This window comes from Serinus canaria, chromosome 1 (genome assembly GCF_022539315.1).
Source record: "Serinus canaria isolate serCan28SL12 chromosome 1, serCan2020, whole genome shotgun sequence".
NCBI classification, from domain to species: domain Eukaryota; kingdom Metazoa; phylum Chordata; class Aves; order Passeriformes; family Fringillidae; genus Serinus; species Serinus canaria.
Genome location: NC_066313.1, coordinates 51,280,823 through 51,297,735, shown reverse-complemented (window position 1 = coordinate 51,297,735; position 16,913 = coordinate 51,280,823). Strand labels below are relative to the sequence as shown.

Genomic DNA, 16,913 nt, shown 5'->3' with positions numbered 1-16,913 from the left:
TACAGCCTGTATCATGCTAATCTAGCAACTTGAAATTTGAGGTGAACAGTAATACTAAAACTGGCTTTGGTACTAACAAAGCAACAGGCCAAGTGCTGAACTATGGATTTCATTTTCCATAGATGTAAAATCAGCAGTTTTTTCACAGCAGTTTTTTCACCTGACTCTAGCTGCCCCCTTTCCCTCAGTTTTAAGGGCTTTATATGTTCATTGATTGTATAAAGTCTTTTTCTTTCATTTCAGAAAGGTGGTGATGCTGAGTTCAAACTTTTTGTTTCTCAGCTAGATGAGCTTGTTAAATGGCATAAACAATCATCAGGTACTCAGTTAACCAAATGAAACTTTATTTCTGTGAATTCTTATACCAACATCATGAAGTTCTTAGCTGAACAACAGATACACCTGTACAGCTTAAGCAGCTCTGAATGGAAAAATGACTGCTTACATCAACTTCAGAAGGTAAACTCTCAAAAATGCCACCAGCTTCTTGCTGTAGGTTGTTTTAAATACCCTGCTTCTCTTGAAGCTTCAATTTTTGTATTAAAAACTGAAACCATGAGCTTTAGAAAATGAAAGCAAAGACAAATCTAAGAAATAGATTGAAGTACTGTACAGAGGTGGAGTCTGTCCTCACTTTTCATGACTATTAGAAACATGTACAAATATACTATTTATCTTAGCTAGACAACTTTGAAAAGAAGCGGAAGTCTAACAACTCTAAAAGCCTCATCCTCCTACCTGAATCATTTAAACATTTGGTATAAATTCCTTTTAAAGTACTGGCAGTTTAGAGTAGTGCTGCCCCTTTTGTACCAGTCAGTCAAGCTGTATTGGTGCAATAGACACTGAAGATTCTCCAGCCGTGCCCTGCTTTAACTGCCTTTTCTCATGGTATATGAAAGGGAGATGAATTGTTTTTTCTGCACTTGGAGGCTGGAGGAGCAAGAAGATTTTGTGGAACTGGAGCAACCACCTTCCATCAAAGAGGCTGCAACAATGCAAGGAATGAGGCAGTTTAAGTGCACCCTGGCTCCACTGCAAGAGGCAGCAGGTATTGAGGGGATTTCATCTATGCCTAAAGCTTGTTCCTATTTCTGGGATCTGAAAGGGAAGCTGTAACATGCAAAACTAGGTAGTTCTAGCTCTGTCTCTGACAAATGTGGTTCCTGCGACAAGCTGCTAATCTCCACGTAGCTGTGATGATGTCAGTGCTCTGTCTGTGCTCCCCGCTGCCCCGACACTGGTGGGCTGCAGTTAGAGCATCCAGGCAGCATCTCTGTGCAACTCAGGAGAAGTTTGTGCTGTTCTAAGACCTGCTTGACTAATTCCAGGATAAGGCAGTAGCTGCTTTTTACAAAGCAGAACATGCTTATAGAAAGAACGTTCTACTTGAAGAACAAAAGGGGTATCTGGAAAGGTGTCACTGCAGCATTTTGGGTAGTACTGACTAACTGCATGTTTAATCAAATAACATGACCAAGGAGGCCATGCCCTCCAGGCCTGAAGGTGATACGAGCTATCCAGTCACTGCAGCTTTTTCCACTCAGCTGAAGAGGCACAGCAAGTGGCAAGACTCCAGCCCTAGTAAAACAGCTATGTCAGAGACCATGGTATCAGTTAACAACTCACTTCTGGCTTTCTGTTCCTCTTCAGCTTCCTGTCCTTCCAGCATGTGGCCTTATTCATGCCAAGGTGATCCTGCACAAAGTTAAAATTCTGTGCTCAGAGGCAGCAGCTATTTTCAGCAGTGTCCCTTATGTTAAGTGGTGCTTAGCATACTCCAGCACTTCTTGAAAGGATTTAGGAAACAATGCAATGCAGCATAGCCTCCTTATTGTTGTTACTGTGCTTCTTTTATCAAAAATGTAGGCATATCTTGGGCTCTAAGTCTCATATAACGTAAGGGGTGAATGTTTCCTACTTATATAAACCCGTTTACTAGGAAAGAGTATGTAAGTCAGACCCTCTTCCATGACCTTAGCAAGTCAGAGCAACAGGGAGCCACAGCAGGACAGGGGTGTAGCTGGAGAAGGAAAGGTCTCACTAGCTGAGGGATATGTCCAAGTCATCTATATTCAGCAAGATTAGACAAGAACCAATGTTATTTTGAGTCAGACATCAGCAACAACTGCAAAAGGTCACAACTGCAGCACAATTTTAAAACCAGTGCTTTGCTGTAGACAACTCACAACCTACTCTTGCATGTTACATTAAACCCCACAGGTCAATGTAAATATTTTTAGCACCAGTACAGGTCAGGAAAGACATTTATGACATGCAGTGTACCTAGTGCAGAATCTGTAAGAGGGAGATAGTTTTGCTTGAGCAATTCAAGCCACATATACACACCTCCATAAAATCCCCTGATTTTAAAAGATTCCAAATCTTAAACTGGAGTTGAGTTCCTAAAATTAGGTCACAGATTTGGTTCTGCTCAGACCATCATGTGATCTATGTGTTTTTCATCATTTATTGAAATGAGCCTTGAACAATCTCTTGTTCTTTGTTTGCAAGACGGTATCAGTAAGAATCAATCTCTTTCATCAGAAGTTTCCGGCTGTACTCGTAGGCAAGGAACAGTGCTCCATTGGCCACGAATGCACGGATCATAGTTGGTGTTAGTCCAGAGTACAAGGCAAGCACACCTAGAAATGAAACCAGAGCCAGTTAGCCATTTATTGAAGTGGCTGTCTGCATCAACCCCTCTACTTTTATCTGTGAAGGATACTGAAGCAATGCTTCGACTTAGAGGAGCGTGAACACAGAGAGCTGAACTCACTGGTGTAGCTACTGATTGTAGTCCTACTGGATATTGAGATGGGAGTATCTAGAGTTTAGCCATGTAAGGGCTTATGCTAGATGCTTATTTCAGGTATGACAAGGTCTTGGCCAGCTGAGATAACGTGACAGTGGCTGTACCACAGCTGGCAAGGGGGCGCAAGACTATATTAGAGCTGTGCCCCAAGTCAGACTCCAGTTCTGATGAGGATCCTACTTAGCAATGGGGCCAGGATTCATGTCTGCTGCCATGTATATTCTCTCAGGTATATTCATCCTCTTCCAAAGTGCCTGACAGGCCTTTTCCAGAGAGGAGATGCTGAGGTAGATGCCTCAAGTTGCCAGGCTGTTTGATAAATCAATCCTCAACCATATATTAACTTCTAGAGGTGAAGAAAACTTCTGCATGGAACTTACCTAGTTCCTTTTGTTTTCATGTATAGGTTTGGTCACAAGTAATAGAGCGCATTTCTTTATCTGCTTTTAATGCATAGTAAGCTTTTGTTAGGTTTAAGTGTGTCATTTCCTAAACCAAGAAGGAGGGAAGATGAAGTAGGTCTCAGTTTCTGGATTCCAAGCTTTCCACACTACATGAGGTAGATATTCATATACTAGAAACAGTTATTGTCTGTCTCTAACACATCACTGGACTAGGTTTCTTAAGTGATTTTGGGTATTGGAGGGTATAGATTTCAGTCTGCAGCCCTAGAGATTCAGTTGATCTGCTTGTATACTCACCTTCGGTTCTCACAACAGTTACAAATGTTCCCATAAAGCCTGCCTGTTTTCCAGCCATTGAAAGAACCTGAATTCTAGATTTGACACAGTCCACAGGATACACAGCAATCCACAGACAGCTGCCTCCGAAACCTCCACTTAGTAACAAAGGAATGGGACCTGAAAGTATGAAATATACTTTTATACGCCACAATATTCACCAACACAAACATAACATTATTTCATCTACAGGATTCAAAGGGAACAGAGGAAGCTGCTTATGACAAAAGAGCAGTTGCTGTTCTCTCATTAACCGTTTTTCAAGCCACTGGTAAATTGCAAGTCAACTAGAAACTCAAAGATTATAAAGAGTGCCTCTTAGATTATTGGCAGTGTTTAAAAAACTCTAACTCAGAATTCAATTTTGATTGTATTAACTAAATTCACTTTTTTAACACTTTTTCACTTTCCAAGGTTAATTGTGAAATGGTTTAGAGTAATATCATATATTACTAATCATATATAGAGAATTTGGTAGAATTATTTTGTAATGAGTCATTTCTTACATGATGCACTCTGATTTTATATTTCTGATCAGATTTTTGTAAATGTTTTGTTACATGTCCAAAATGCATGCAGCTGAAATCCTGACTCCAAGCAAGACTGGTTCAGTCTTTTAAAAGGAGACAGGCAATCTTTATTCTGGCATCACCATGTTTTTCTCATTTCTAATTTTCAATCTCAGTGTTCTCTTACTATCATTGTAACTACATCTAATGGTCAGCATGCAGTTCAGCATATACTTGAACACACTGTTCAAGAGAATGCAGTTAAATACTTCAAAATCACTCTGAATGGCAGCTGAAATGAAATAGTTTAGAGTTGTGTTACACTGTGGGGTCAGATATTTCAGTAGTTTTGTAGTGTTAGCTCACTGTGTTAATTCTCTGTTTATGATACATCCTGCTTCACTGGAAAATGGTCACTTCAATAATTTATTACTGTGTTTACACAAGATGCAGCCCTCCATATTTAGTATGCCTCACTTCCTTCATTTTGCATATATTTTACAACATTAGTATATCTTCAGGGAAGAAATGCCCCCCTTTATGTCCCCCATGACAGCATACTAAAACCCACCTGTAAAATGGCACCATACCTAATTCATCTTTTGATCTCCCAGAGGCAAAGAATGTCCGGCTCAGTTCATACCCTCCAAAGAAGAAAAAATAGCCTGGGACTTCCCGCAGCAAAGTGCTTGACAGGCCACGATAAAATCCAAGGGGACCATCCTTTTGGATAACACCCTTCACTACTGACCAAACTGTACTGAGAGAGGTTGACCCAGTTAGTGATACTTACTAGCCAGATAATGAGAAGTTACAGACCAATAGGCAACTACAGCAACAATTAATGGTGAGACCTATTGTGCAAGCAATTGATTTCATACAAGACTTAGAGCAAGATCCTTCACTGGCATCCAGCTTTACTATCACCCAGAAGGTCAGCAGGCTGTGACCCTCCCAGCCACAACTTTTCTCTGGTTAGCAGTGTCAATACAAGATTTGAAGGAATAATACACAAGAAAGGGTTTCAGGGATATTGAGCTGGGTGTATACTTACTTGTGTCCCTGGATTATCTTTCCTGACAACTGCATTTCATGCATGGCCTGTAGCCGGCACTTCACCAGCTCTGTGGGACAGAGGACAAGGGTGGCAAAGGCAGAGGCAAAGGAGCCTGCAGCAGCATTCTGTAGATCACTGCAAGAAAGAAACTGTAAGAGGTATTTGGGCACTGACCTTCAGTGCAGTGGAGCCACTGCACCAGCAATCAGCTTCCTCCACCTGTACCCTAAATACCATCAAGAAAAACTGGCAGTCTTGGGGGAAAGATTCTTAAGGGCAAAGGGCAGTTACTTGAACTAGAGGGAGCAAAAACCTAGCTCATCCCATATTCTTATACAACTGAAAGACACCTTTTTGGCACCAAAGAGATTTGTTGCAACCTCTAACCTTTTTGCTATACTTCAGTAATTGCAGAAAGTAAAAGCCAGGAAGAGAAGATTTGATAGCATCTATGAAGATTTCCATAGACTTGTTTTACTGAGAAACTTTTGGTTACTTATTACTTCCTCAAAGAGAATAGGAGCAATAATCACCTCATATAGATAAATGTCAGTATTTTCAAATTCACCTTAACAGTATTAATAAAGGCTTTCAGTGGAAGATGCTAGAAAACTGAAAGCAGGCACAATGGATCACTGTAATCTTTGTATGGATGTGCTGCTATGAATGTAACCATGTGAATCAGAGACAGCACAAACATAAACCACACCACCAAACAAGACAGCACTGTCATCTGCAGTGACTCAGTGTTCCAAAACTGGGGCTTATTTTGTGGTGATTTTACACATACCACAGATTCCAGGTTGCTAAACTGCCAGGACTCAAAAGGCTGGTACTCAAGGGCAACACTGATTTATGATGAATTTTAAACAGGTTCCTACAGACACTGGTGTTTTGGACAGGAGCTGCATAATAGCATAGAAGTGGAGCTTCTCTTTCAGAACCTGGGGATTCAGCACAGCTGAGACTGATCTCACTGCAGCACAGAAATTCTTTCCATCCAAAGGAGATGCTTGTCTTGTGCCCAGCAGTTTGATACATCTATAGTATCAGGGATTAAAGCTACAACTTTTCACCTTGAAGCATCACAAAACTCAAATTGCAACATGAAGCAAAGCTCATGACATTCAGATAAGGCAGTAATGAAAACTTTCAAAGTGGAAGATATCAGTAACTGCCTGCAGAACAGCAACTGGAATTTAGCACTTCTCTTTCCAATTTGTTCTCTCACTTCAGACTTTATGATGAAATCTGTTGGTTGAACTAAGCATATGTTAAAAGATAAACAGAATTTAGCATTTCTCTCTTCATTTCTTTTCTTTGTGACTTTTGCATCAGTGATATGTATTCCTTTAACTGAAAAATATTTTATAGTTTGTCCTTTCCTGAAGGTGTAACAGTACAGTAGTAATGAGTGGGGATGTCCTGCAGAGACCACATGTTCTCATCAGGGCCCTGCTGAAGACCATGTCAATACAATTGTCTCTTACATGTGCCTCATAAGGTGCCCCCACAATGATCCAGATGAAGAGAATAAGGAAACAACACCAAGGGACAACCTTTCAAGTAAACTTAAATTCTTTAATGTTTTGTCCTAGAACAGCTCTGCAGTCACACTATTTGACCTTGAATCAACAAGGCATTAAAGAGCCATCTTGGATCTGAAAAGCACCATTACCTGACCAAGGAAATAACTGTCAGATGCCAAAGGTGCTTGCTCTTGCTCCATAACTCACATTCCCATTCTGTATTCAACTCCAGACAGTAGTACACCAATATACTATTTCAAAGTTTCCTGCACCACCTTCCCTACATCCAGCATGACCATGGTGCCTCAGTCACATGAAATGACCCTAGGACATCTGCACATCTGTGGTCTACCTCCCAGCATGATCACAAAAGACACTGAAGAAGTGAAACATATTGCTGGTAGGCCTACCTCCTACGTTTTAATGGGCAGAAAAAGGTAAGGGGTTTGTAGCATGAGCAAGCTTTTGAACCTTAAATAAATACATTTTTAAAAGCAAGACAATAGTAGAAAAGTGCCCTTCTCCCTTAGTATGCCTCCTTGTAAGAAAAGACACTACCTCCCTGCAAAATCAGAACAACCTAGATATTAAAGCAATACAAACCTTCAGGTGTTGAAATGCTCCATCCTATTGGTAAAAATGTTCCAGGTCTTGAATACTCCAGTTAAGCTGTGATCATCTAAACCAGCCAGCTGCAGTAACTAGTTAGTAGATGGCTCTGTTTTATTAGACACTATATTGTCACACTAAGGCCTATATTCCAAAATTTACTACCCTGTACACTGTCAGAGGAGACCCTGGGACCTCACTTGCACCTAACAGTACAGTATTGGCAAATAGCAATTGCATTAAATTTTATATACTTATTTTAAAATACAAACCAGATATTCATTACTAACCTGAGCTTTGTTTTCCTGTCTACTCCAACAATTCTTCTCACAATTTGTTGGCAAAATCCATAGCACATGAACAGAACGGAGTTCTCTGCAATGTTGGCTAAAAGTGCTGGTGAGGTTCCCTTGTAGAAGCCTCGAAATCCCACTTGCTTATAGGTTTTGACAAAACAGTCAACAAGTCCTTTGTACATGTTGGGGAACGTCTGCATCTTCACCTTGGCAGTGTCAAAGGGCTGGCCAGTCACCACACAGGCTGTCCCACCTAGGCAAGCAGTGGAAGTTAACAGTGGCTGAAAGTTATCACAACTGCAACACCTATGCTGGAGCACCAGTATTAGGAAAATCACACAGAAAGCAAAGATTAATTAACTCCCTGTAGGAAAAAGACAAGTGTGCTGATTTTAGCACAATGGCGTCAATTGTCACTGGTGAATTTAGTTACCTTAAGAAAAAAAATCAGGCAAGGGAGCAGTAACATCATGATTTTCATTAAATATTTTTTTTTATCTCATGAAAAGCAAGCATCTAAATGAATCAGCTCACTTTTAGAAACTTGTACTGAATTAGAGGTATTGTTCTGCAATCAAGTCACTTGTGTCAATGAGTTAAATAACATTTTCCTTTGTCCATTAATGCAGTGGTTCAGAAGGCATCTCTGATTTTACATTCCAATAACAAAAAAAAAAAAAACCTCAACCCTGAAAGATTAGCAATCAAGGGATTCCTCCAGGACAAGAGGAACACTGCTGAGAGTGCTAAACTGATCCTACATAATAAATTGATAACCAAAGACTCAAACCCTTTACTTCAAAACTCCAAGTGGCTCTTAAACACATTTCTTTTCAGAGACTGGAAGTGTCAAGTGTAAGCTGAAAAAGGGCAAAAGGGCAAAGTTTCTCAACATGTTATCTTTTCCAAACTGAACTGCAAGGTCAATACCCTGAAAACTTGTGTGATATTTCCATCAGTGTCATCAATAACCATTTTGCTCACAGCACAGTGTTCTTCCGCAAGATCTAACTCAATTCTGTAGTCTGCAGGAAGAGCTGATGTTACACTTTTTCAGTAAGAAACAGTGTCCAGTGACAGCAATCTGTTAGAAGCAGATACTTGACAGGAAACACGTGATAGGTGTACCTTATATAGGGTTCATGGTTTTGTTTTGTAGCAAGAGAGAACTTTACTAAAACAGAAGCTGATCTTTAACCAAAGCACAATTGACATGCACATACCTTAAATTATCTGTAAAAAGCAACTGAAATGGAAACAAATTTGTGCATCCAATTAAGATTAGTTATTTTTCTTTTAAGTGGGGAGAAGAGTAAGTATTTGTTTAACTAGTGTTATTAGCAGTCTATTTTACTCTTTGCAAACACATTTGTATAAGATTGTTCTTGCTTCTCTGCAAAGAGGTACTCCAGGCCTTTGAGAGAAACTCAGGATCTAGCTGCCATAAAACCTCCTTCCCAACCAGAAGAGCTTCAGAGCAAATCATGCAAGGAAGCATGAAAAGTTTTCTGCTCTGGAAGGATAACCAAGGAGAAAAGTAGCTGGCTCAGACCAGTAACACCCATGTAAGCTTCAAATGAAAAACAGAGCTGGGAAGGTTTAGCCAGTGTTATTTGCAGGGAAGTCAGGTAGATATTAATCTACAGGACAAATGCTAGGTTCCTGTAATAAAATAATGGCTGTTGGAAGATGTCTAGGGAAACCAGGAAAGTTCTTGGAAATGTAAAGCTGAAAAATTGGGAGTTGACAGAATGGCTGTTCCAAAAAGGCTGTTAATGGAGTTGGCTCAAAAAGCCTAGTAAATTGCAACAATGAACTTTGTAAGCCTCAAGATAAAGACCAAGAGTCCTAGTTATTATCTGAAATATTAAGGAAAAATAATTCTTCCAGCCAGCAGTAAACAGTCACAAAAAACCCAACCCAACCACAAATTTAAAGCAAACCAGAAACCCAAAAAGTCAAATCTGTTTGAACATTCAGACAAGCGTGGTTCTAATAATACGACAGTGGTGGGGAAAAGAGTCCTACTGAATCAAAGAAGGTATTAGAGGTTGCTTAGATCCTAGGCAAAGGACTGTGACCACAGACAGCCAAATGACTTATTTATTCTTGTCCAGAATTTGCTTGCCTCAATATGTCATTACTTATCAGGTAGTCAAGGCTGTCTCTGGAGAGGAAGGTAAAACCAGGTTATGCATTTTCTGGAGGAATGAGCTGTTTGCTTACTTAATTACATTTTCTAAAGAGTGCAGAGATTGCCACACTGGACTTGTGCTGTTACCCCTTCTTTCTCATTGCACTGTTAACCTCCACTCTGACAAATGACTGCAAATAACTTCCATTGAAAGCACTTAGCACCATTAATACTGCCATATTCACAGCATTAACATTGCCATGAAAGAACTGGCTGTAATATTTATTGTATGGGAAAGAAAAAAAAGATCACTTACATCATCTAAACTAGTTACAAAATTAAATTAGATAAATCTTCCACCTTTTCCATATAACCACTGTTAGGTTAGAAGTGTCAAAAAGACCCCTTTTCCCTGGCTGAGTTCAAAACTGCATCCCTGAGGCACAGACATTACCAACACGGCAATATCAGTGAGAAAGAGCAGCCATTTCCACACAACTGGTCCAGCAAAATTTTACAGCACAGAGTAGACTGAAGTGGAAGTCAGTTATGCAAATTCATCATCAGTTCTACTACTGAGCTTCACAGGTTTTAGAGATTCACACCAGGATGCTGTCTGAGCCAGAAACCCTTCAGGTAACCTCTTGTCCCTTTCAGGGACAGTTCCTGTGATAAAAGCAGCACCTCAATCAACCACACGCTCACACACTGACTGCCTTGCAAAACTCTACTGATACTCTGACTGATTCATAAACTCATGTAGCAGAACTTAAACCTCCTTATAGAAAATGATTACTCTAAGAAAGGTGTTATGTCTTCTTCACTGTGTGGCAGGGGTTTCACCAGGGAAGAGCAATAGTGATACAGTTACAACACTGGCTGAGGTCATTGATTCTCCTTATACCCTTAAAATACAGAGGGTGAGGCTTTTTATAGCAACTGGAAATTGCTTTTATATTTGTCAAAGACATTAAAACTGTCTCTCAGAAGTTTTGCGCAATGAAGCATTACCTGCAGCACCTGCTGTGAGGTCAATAGCAGCCTGAACAGCAGAGTTGATCCTCATGCTTCACACTTGTTTATCAATTATTTCAGAGCAAAGTCTCCCGTTTCCTGTCAGGTATGGCGATACTTGTTTCCTGAGGGAAGAGAAAGATAAAACATACACAATTTTCAATAACTTGACAGGCAAGAGCATTACAGGAACGCCCTCAGATCCACTCTTCCACTTAGAGACAGAAAATGATTATGCTCAGGAATGAAACTTAGCATACTTGTATTTTGACTGATTTTGCTGCATTGGGCAGATCTCCTGGAGTAGCACTTAGCTAGCACTTAGCTTAGCTTCAGCTTTCCAGCTTATCTCCCTGAGTCTCTCAAATGAAAGCAAAAGAGTACATCCAGGGAGCAGTGCTGAAGGTTACTTTTGTATTGATTATAGAGGCATAGTCTTTCCTCGGGTGTCTAAAGCTGGAATATTTCATGCTTGTCTCAGCTTCTCACCTATAAAGCAAAACAGAATCTGCTCTCCTCATGGTGAAGAACAGCTAAGAAAATTCTACTCATGATGATACACTGGGTGGCTTTGAGAAGAGGAGTAGAAAGGGAATGAACATGAACATCTTAAATTGTGTCTGGCTGTCATGTTCCTAGTGCAAGTCCCCCCACACCAGAATATTATAAATAAGAATTACACCCTGTCTCTCAGGAAGGCAGGTAGAAAAACAGAAATAAAAAAAAAATGTGACACTTTGAAATAAAACATTCAAATGAATTCAGTTCTCAAGTTTGCATCAAGACACTTTCACTGGGCAAGCAGTTAAAACAAGCTTATTTATTTGGGGTAAAATAACTCAGCCAAAGAGCTCCCACTGTTTCAGAACCGTGCTGCTGTCTGGCAGTACTGTCAAAAAGCTGCATGAGTCTTAAAACCCACGCAAATACACATGTGAATTAGTGCCTCACTGGCTTTTAAGCCTGTCTTCAAACACAGTACATCAGTAAACAGAACAATTTTCACTCCTCTACCTACTGTAATGCTTCTTTTGAAGCCTGTACCTCCCAAAATGTATTTTGGCATAATTTGAATGGGAAACATATTTCCCAGCAGGCTACCTTGAAAGAATCATAGAAAGACACATTGTATACACCACATCCTTCGTACAGGAAACACAGACACTTGGATACAACCAAGGCTTTAAAAAAGCCTGTCTAAACAGATTTATTATTCTTGAACATTAGAAAAATTCATCAGCAGGCCAAATAGTGTCAGTGCCTTTACCCATCCAATCTGTTACACAAATCTAATCGAGTTTAAAACAAAATAAAACATTGCTCTTGCAATAAATGGCACTAGCACAAGTAATTTCACAATTGTGGCTTCAGATTTGAACTGTTTTGTTACTGACAGCATGGCACACCATGTGTTACTTCAGCATGGAGGCTCCAAGGCCAAATTATGCTTGGTTATCCTATATATTTCATTAGTGTTCACACTGCACTCTGAGTTTTGCTCCTCATTTAGGGGAGAAAAAAGCAAATCATTGAGACAGACTTTGAATGAAAGGAATTACTAGAGAGCAACAATTGCCTGCGTTCGGTAAAATGTACACTGCTTTCATCATGCTGAGTGCTTATCGATTCGTGCCAGTCCTCAAAGGGAGCATATGCCAGATCACCCACAGAAAACTTGGCAGCAGAAGGAAAAAAGTATATGCCTATAAAAATATGGACCTTTTAAGAGACACGGAAGTTTAGCTGTCTGATCCATATCAGCCCAGTGCCACTTTCATAAGATTTAAGCCTTAGTCAAAACTAAATTAGTATTATATCAGTACATACCTTTTCTTCCTGTTTGTAATAATACTACTATATTAAAACTTTAATGCAGGTAAAACGAAGCAGCAACTGCTCTGTGACTTCCAAAGCAAATCCAAACCTCAAACCTGGAAATACAGAAGCATTAGTTAGTCTAACAGGTCCTGCAGAGTACTCTGCAAGCAGATGTTATTTCAGTCCCAGATGTTTCTCTCGGCCCATGCAGTCTCCAAAGACTGACAAGGCAGCGTTCTTCCTTGCAATAGCCCGCGTGGGCAGGCCGTAGCTCCGCTCCCCAAGGTCAGAGCAGGCCGGCATCCGGTGGCAGCAGCTGCAGGGCAGCAGCGGGGCTCACCGCGGCTGACACACGTGGTGGCGGCGGGAGCGCACACAGCGCCAGCTCCAGCCCTCCTTAGGGAGGAAGGCTGAGCACTCCCGCTCCGCCAACACCCGCCCGTTTGGAGCAGGAAGCCCCGGCCTGCGTTCGGCGGAGGCCCGCGCTGGCGGAGCCCGCCTGCCCACCCCCGGCCCGGCGCCTCTCCCGGGCGGCCGCACTCGCAGCCGTGGCTTCCCGGGGGCCGCGCATCGCCGCGCCCGCCGCGCATCCCGGCCTGTGCGCGGGGCCGAGCCGCGGGAGCCCGCCAGACCGGCCGCCACCATCCTCGCCCCGCCGGAGAGGGCGAGCCCGCTGCTCTCGCCCGCAGCCCCCGCTCACCGGAGCCGCCGCCCGCCCGAGCGGCCCCGCCGCCTGTGCCCCGAAATAGGCGGCGATGGAGGCGGTGCGGCCCCGCCGCGGCCCCAGGGAAGGCGAGGGCCGGGCAGGCGGCGGGGGGGCGCCGGGGCTGGGCTCTGTTTAAGCTGGGACTGGGCTGTGTTTCAGCTTACTGAGCAGGATGCAACCGAATTTATGAATTAAAACCACTTTTTTTTTTTTAATTTCTTGGTTTTTTTTTTTTTTTTTTAAGATGTATGTTTGTTTATTTTTTCTTCTAGTTGGGTGAATTTGTTGTGGTTTTTTTTTTGGGGGGGGGGGGTTTGTTTTTTTTTTTGTTTTTGTTTTAAAGGATTTGTTCAGGAATTGTGTATCCTGAAACAGCAACAGTTTGTGCATATAAGGAACTGCCGTGAGTCCCAAGACATTCTCCTGAGCTGTCACTTTCATGATCCTGGCTATTCGGGACTTTGAGGTGGCATACAATGACCTAAGCCACTATGGCAAGGGCTAATACTGCTTTTCTCAGCTGAAACTATGTGACGCTTTCTTTTTTTTTTTTTCCTTTTGATTTTTTACCCCCTTTTGATTTGCAGTTACCTGAAGTGCTTGCAATAAGGCTTATCAGAACAATGTCTGGGTGAAAGCAGTAGGACACTGTACAGTGTGTGGCAAGGTAAATGAACAGCAGCCATAATGTGTACCAGTAATCAATCATATTCGAGATGCTCTGCCAGACCAGGCAGTGTTTCTGGGAAGCACTATAATCCCTGTTGAGCTGCACATGTGTTTGCGTGGGTTGAGACAAGGGGACCTACATATTTTGTCTTAGATCCATGGTGTTTCCCACCAAATAAAACTGATGGCTCCTATTTTCACAGTTCAAACCAAGGAAAAAAACAGCATAAACAAAATTATAAACTGAAATGTATCTTTTCCCCCATCACTTTAAATTTATTGCAGGATTCAGATTTAATTTTTTTATATGTTTATGTAACATATTGGTTGGAAGGGAGTTTAAAGACCATCTTGTTCTGAACCCCCCACCCTGGGCAGGGACACCTTTCACTAGACTGAGTGGCTCAGATTCACCCATCCTACCCTTGAACACTTCCAGGCATGGGGCATCCACAGCTTCTCAGGGCAACTTGCTTCAGTGCCTCACCACCCTCACAGAGGCAAATTTCTTTCTAACAACTAATCTAAACCTACTCTCACTTTGAAGCCACTCTCCAACTCTCTTGTTGGCTCCCTTCAGGTACTGGAAGGCTGCAATTTGGTCACTCTGCAGCCTTCTCTTTTCTAGGCTGAACAATACAAATTCTCTCCTCCTTTCCTTGTAGGGGAGATGCTCCAGCCTTTTAATCAACTTGGTGTTCCTCCTCTGGACTTGCCCCAACAGGTCAATGTCCTTCCTGTGCTCATGACCCAGAGCTGGATGCCGTACTCCAGGTGTGGCCACTGTTAAAAAAGAACAGCATAGGTTCTAAACGGTTTTAGAAATCGAATTGTAATTTCTCAAGTTAAAAAAAAAAATGCTGAGTGTGTTGTAATTAGTGATTTTTTTTAGTTAATTGTGCATCCCAAATAATCCACAGTACTAAGAGATTACTGTTTCATTGTAAAGAATTTTGACCTGTATGCTGACTTCTTGTTTAGCAGGACTGCAGCACTGTTGGAAGATCCAGCTGGTGAAAGCCATCTAAGCCCCTGATGCAGTGAAACTTGTGATTAGGATGCCATTAAAGCATGTCCTGCCTGCCATGACGGTTTGCCAGCCGAAACATCAGGCCTTGAGCATCTCAAGGTGCCCCTTCATAGCCACGTTCCTCGGGCACGTCCCCAGGCCTGATCTGCTCTTATCTGTAGAAAATGTGGAGACGGCGACAGCGCTTGAAATGTTTCCTGGGAGCTGTTAGAGCCCTGGAATGTGGCACTTCCACGAGCAGATCGCCACCACGTGGCTTTTTCTGCTGCCTGCACCCGCGGCTGCTCAGCCAAACCCTGCTCTTTGTCCATGCACCGTGCTGCTGTGGAGCACTTTTCTGTTTTAAGGAAGAATTTATGTAGGAATTGCATACCCTGAAGTAACAACACTTGGTGTGTGTAGGGAGACCTTGGAAGAGCTGCCATGACTCCCAAGAGAGTCTCCTAAGATGAGGTATCAATTTGTTTGGAGTTTAACCTCAAGCTTCCCCTCAAAGCATTTAGGCAGGGCAGAAATGGGAGATATATGCTGAGACCTTAACTCGCAAGAGCTTTGCAGGAATGTGGAAGCGCTTTCTGGCACTCGAGGGGTCTGGCTTGGGTATGTGTGATCGGCTTTGGCACATGATGTGTGACAGAGTGGCACAACTCCTCTTCAACAGAGTATTTTGGCATGGAGGGATGGGTAACCTCTGGGAAGCGGACAGGGGGATGCCACGGAAACTTGTCTGATGTGGGAGACCAAAGGGTTCCCTTGCAGGCTGTGTTTCTGTCCATTCTGTAGTCTAAAGCTATCTCATGGGCTCTACATCATCTCCAGCTAACCACAGGCAAACCATTTGCCCCCTGTAAGCCAGCTGGCATTTCCTAATTCATATGGAAATCCTCATTGTCCAGGAGCATGAACAGCAGTTCTTGGCATGTATTGTCCCCTAATAGCAGCCAGAGCTGCAGGAACCTGAGAACTCCCCCAGAACCTTGCAGTGGATGCCGTTCACACTTGGGAAAGGTGGGTCAGGCAGTACAGCTCCACATGGAGGAAAAGTGAGATGGCTTCTCTACATCAGGCCTTCTACAGGTGACAGTGGTGTGTGTACTGATGTACTACAGTCAGCTGCAAGGGATGGGACAGTGCTTGTATTGCCAGGTGTGAAAAATGCGTATTTTATGACTGGTTCTTCACAAATATTAAAATGAATATTATATGTGTTACGTTAGAAAGTTATGCTGTATTAATTTTTTTAGTAGTGTGTTAAATATAGTTTTAGGTTATAACATAATGTTAAAATAGAAATTATGCTATGTAAGATACTTTTTTTAAAGAGAGGACTCGCACTGAAATAGCAGCTGCAGGACACCTAAATCTTTCAGAGAAAAAGAATTTATTGCTCTCTTATCAGAAGAAACGAACATCTGCCCACCTCGCTCAGCCCTGAAGATGCCTCAGGATGAAGAGGAAGAAGTTGACACTGACCAGACAGAATGCTTTGTTTGAATGGAATTTATGCATCAAGTATGAGATATATGAACAGGCTATTACTTTTAATGGTTAATCCTCTGTTAACGTGTGTCCTTTTTGGGGCTTATTTTGCCCAGAAAGAGGTACCCGGACCATCTGTAACTCTTAGTTCTTATTGTCTCATATTGTCCTAATCCAAACTGTCCAAATTTTTTACTACTATAATTATATTTCTATTTTTATAACCATTTTATTACTATTAAACTTTTAAAATTTTAAAAACAAGTGATTGGCGCTTTCACACAGGGTATACGAACTGAAGGCCTGGGGACATTCTTGGAGCATGTTTCAGAAAGATGTGAGCCTTAACCTAATGTCTCTGTGCACAGAGGAGCCCAGAGCTGGGCACAGCACTCCAGATGTGGCCTCAGGAAGGCTGAGCAGAGCAGGATCACTTCCACCGACCTGCTGGCAGTGCTCTCCTACGACCCGAACTCCAGGCGGCGAGCGGCCGAGCTGTGAGGGAGAG

General features: G+C 42.1%; 1 protein-coding gene and 1 long non-coding RNA gene across 3 annotated transcripts; one reads left to right on the top strand and one right to left on the bottom strand.

Moving 5' to 3' along the window:
* Window positions 1–2,445: 2,445 nt before the first annotated feature.
* SLC25A15 (solute carrier family 25 member 15) lies at window positions 2,446–13,330 on the bottom strand. 2 transcript variants are annotated; one of them, XM_030234394.2, is made up of 8 exons: window positions 13,222–13,330; window positions 12,531–12,634; window positions 10,701–10,828; window positions 7,550–7,808; window positions 5,119–5,256; window positions 4,655–4,824; window positions 3,517–3,675; window positions 2,446–2,645 (listed from the first exon to the last, which is right to left on the bottom strand). In XM_030234394.2, the coding sequence occupies exons 3-8, from the start codon at window positions 10,753–10,755 to the stop codon at window positions 2,521–2,523; spliced, it is 906 nt and encodes a 301-aa protein (XP_030090254.1). In that variant the 5' UTR covers window positions 10,756–10,828; window positions 12,531–12,634; window positions 13,222–13,330; the 3' UTR covers window positions 2,446–2,520. The 2 variants fall into 2 exon arrangements, with proteins under 2 accessions (XP_030090254.1, XP_030090256.1); XM_030234396.2 differs by lacking the exon at window positions 13,222–13,330 and adding an exon at window positions 13,062–13,190.
* Window positions 13,331–13,557: 227 nt separating this feature from the next.
* On the top strand, window positions 13,558–16,683 carry LOC127059609 (uncharacterized). The gene is made up of 3 exons (XR_007777600.1): window positions 13,558–13,894; window positions 14,562–14,670; window positions 14,881–16,683. It is a non-coding gene; the product is annotated as an uncharacterized LOC127059609 (long non-coding RNA).
* Window positions 16,684–16,913: the final 230 nt, after the last annotated feature.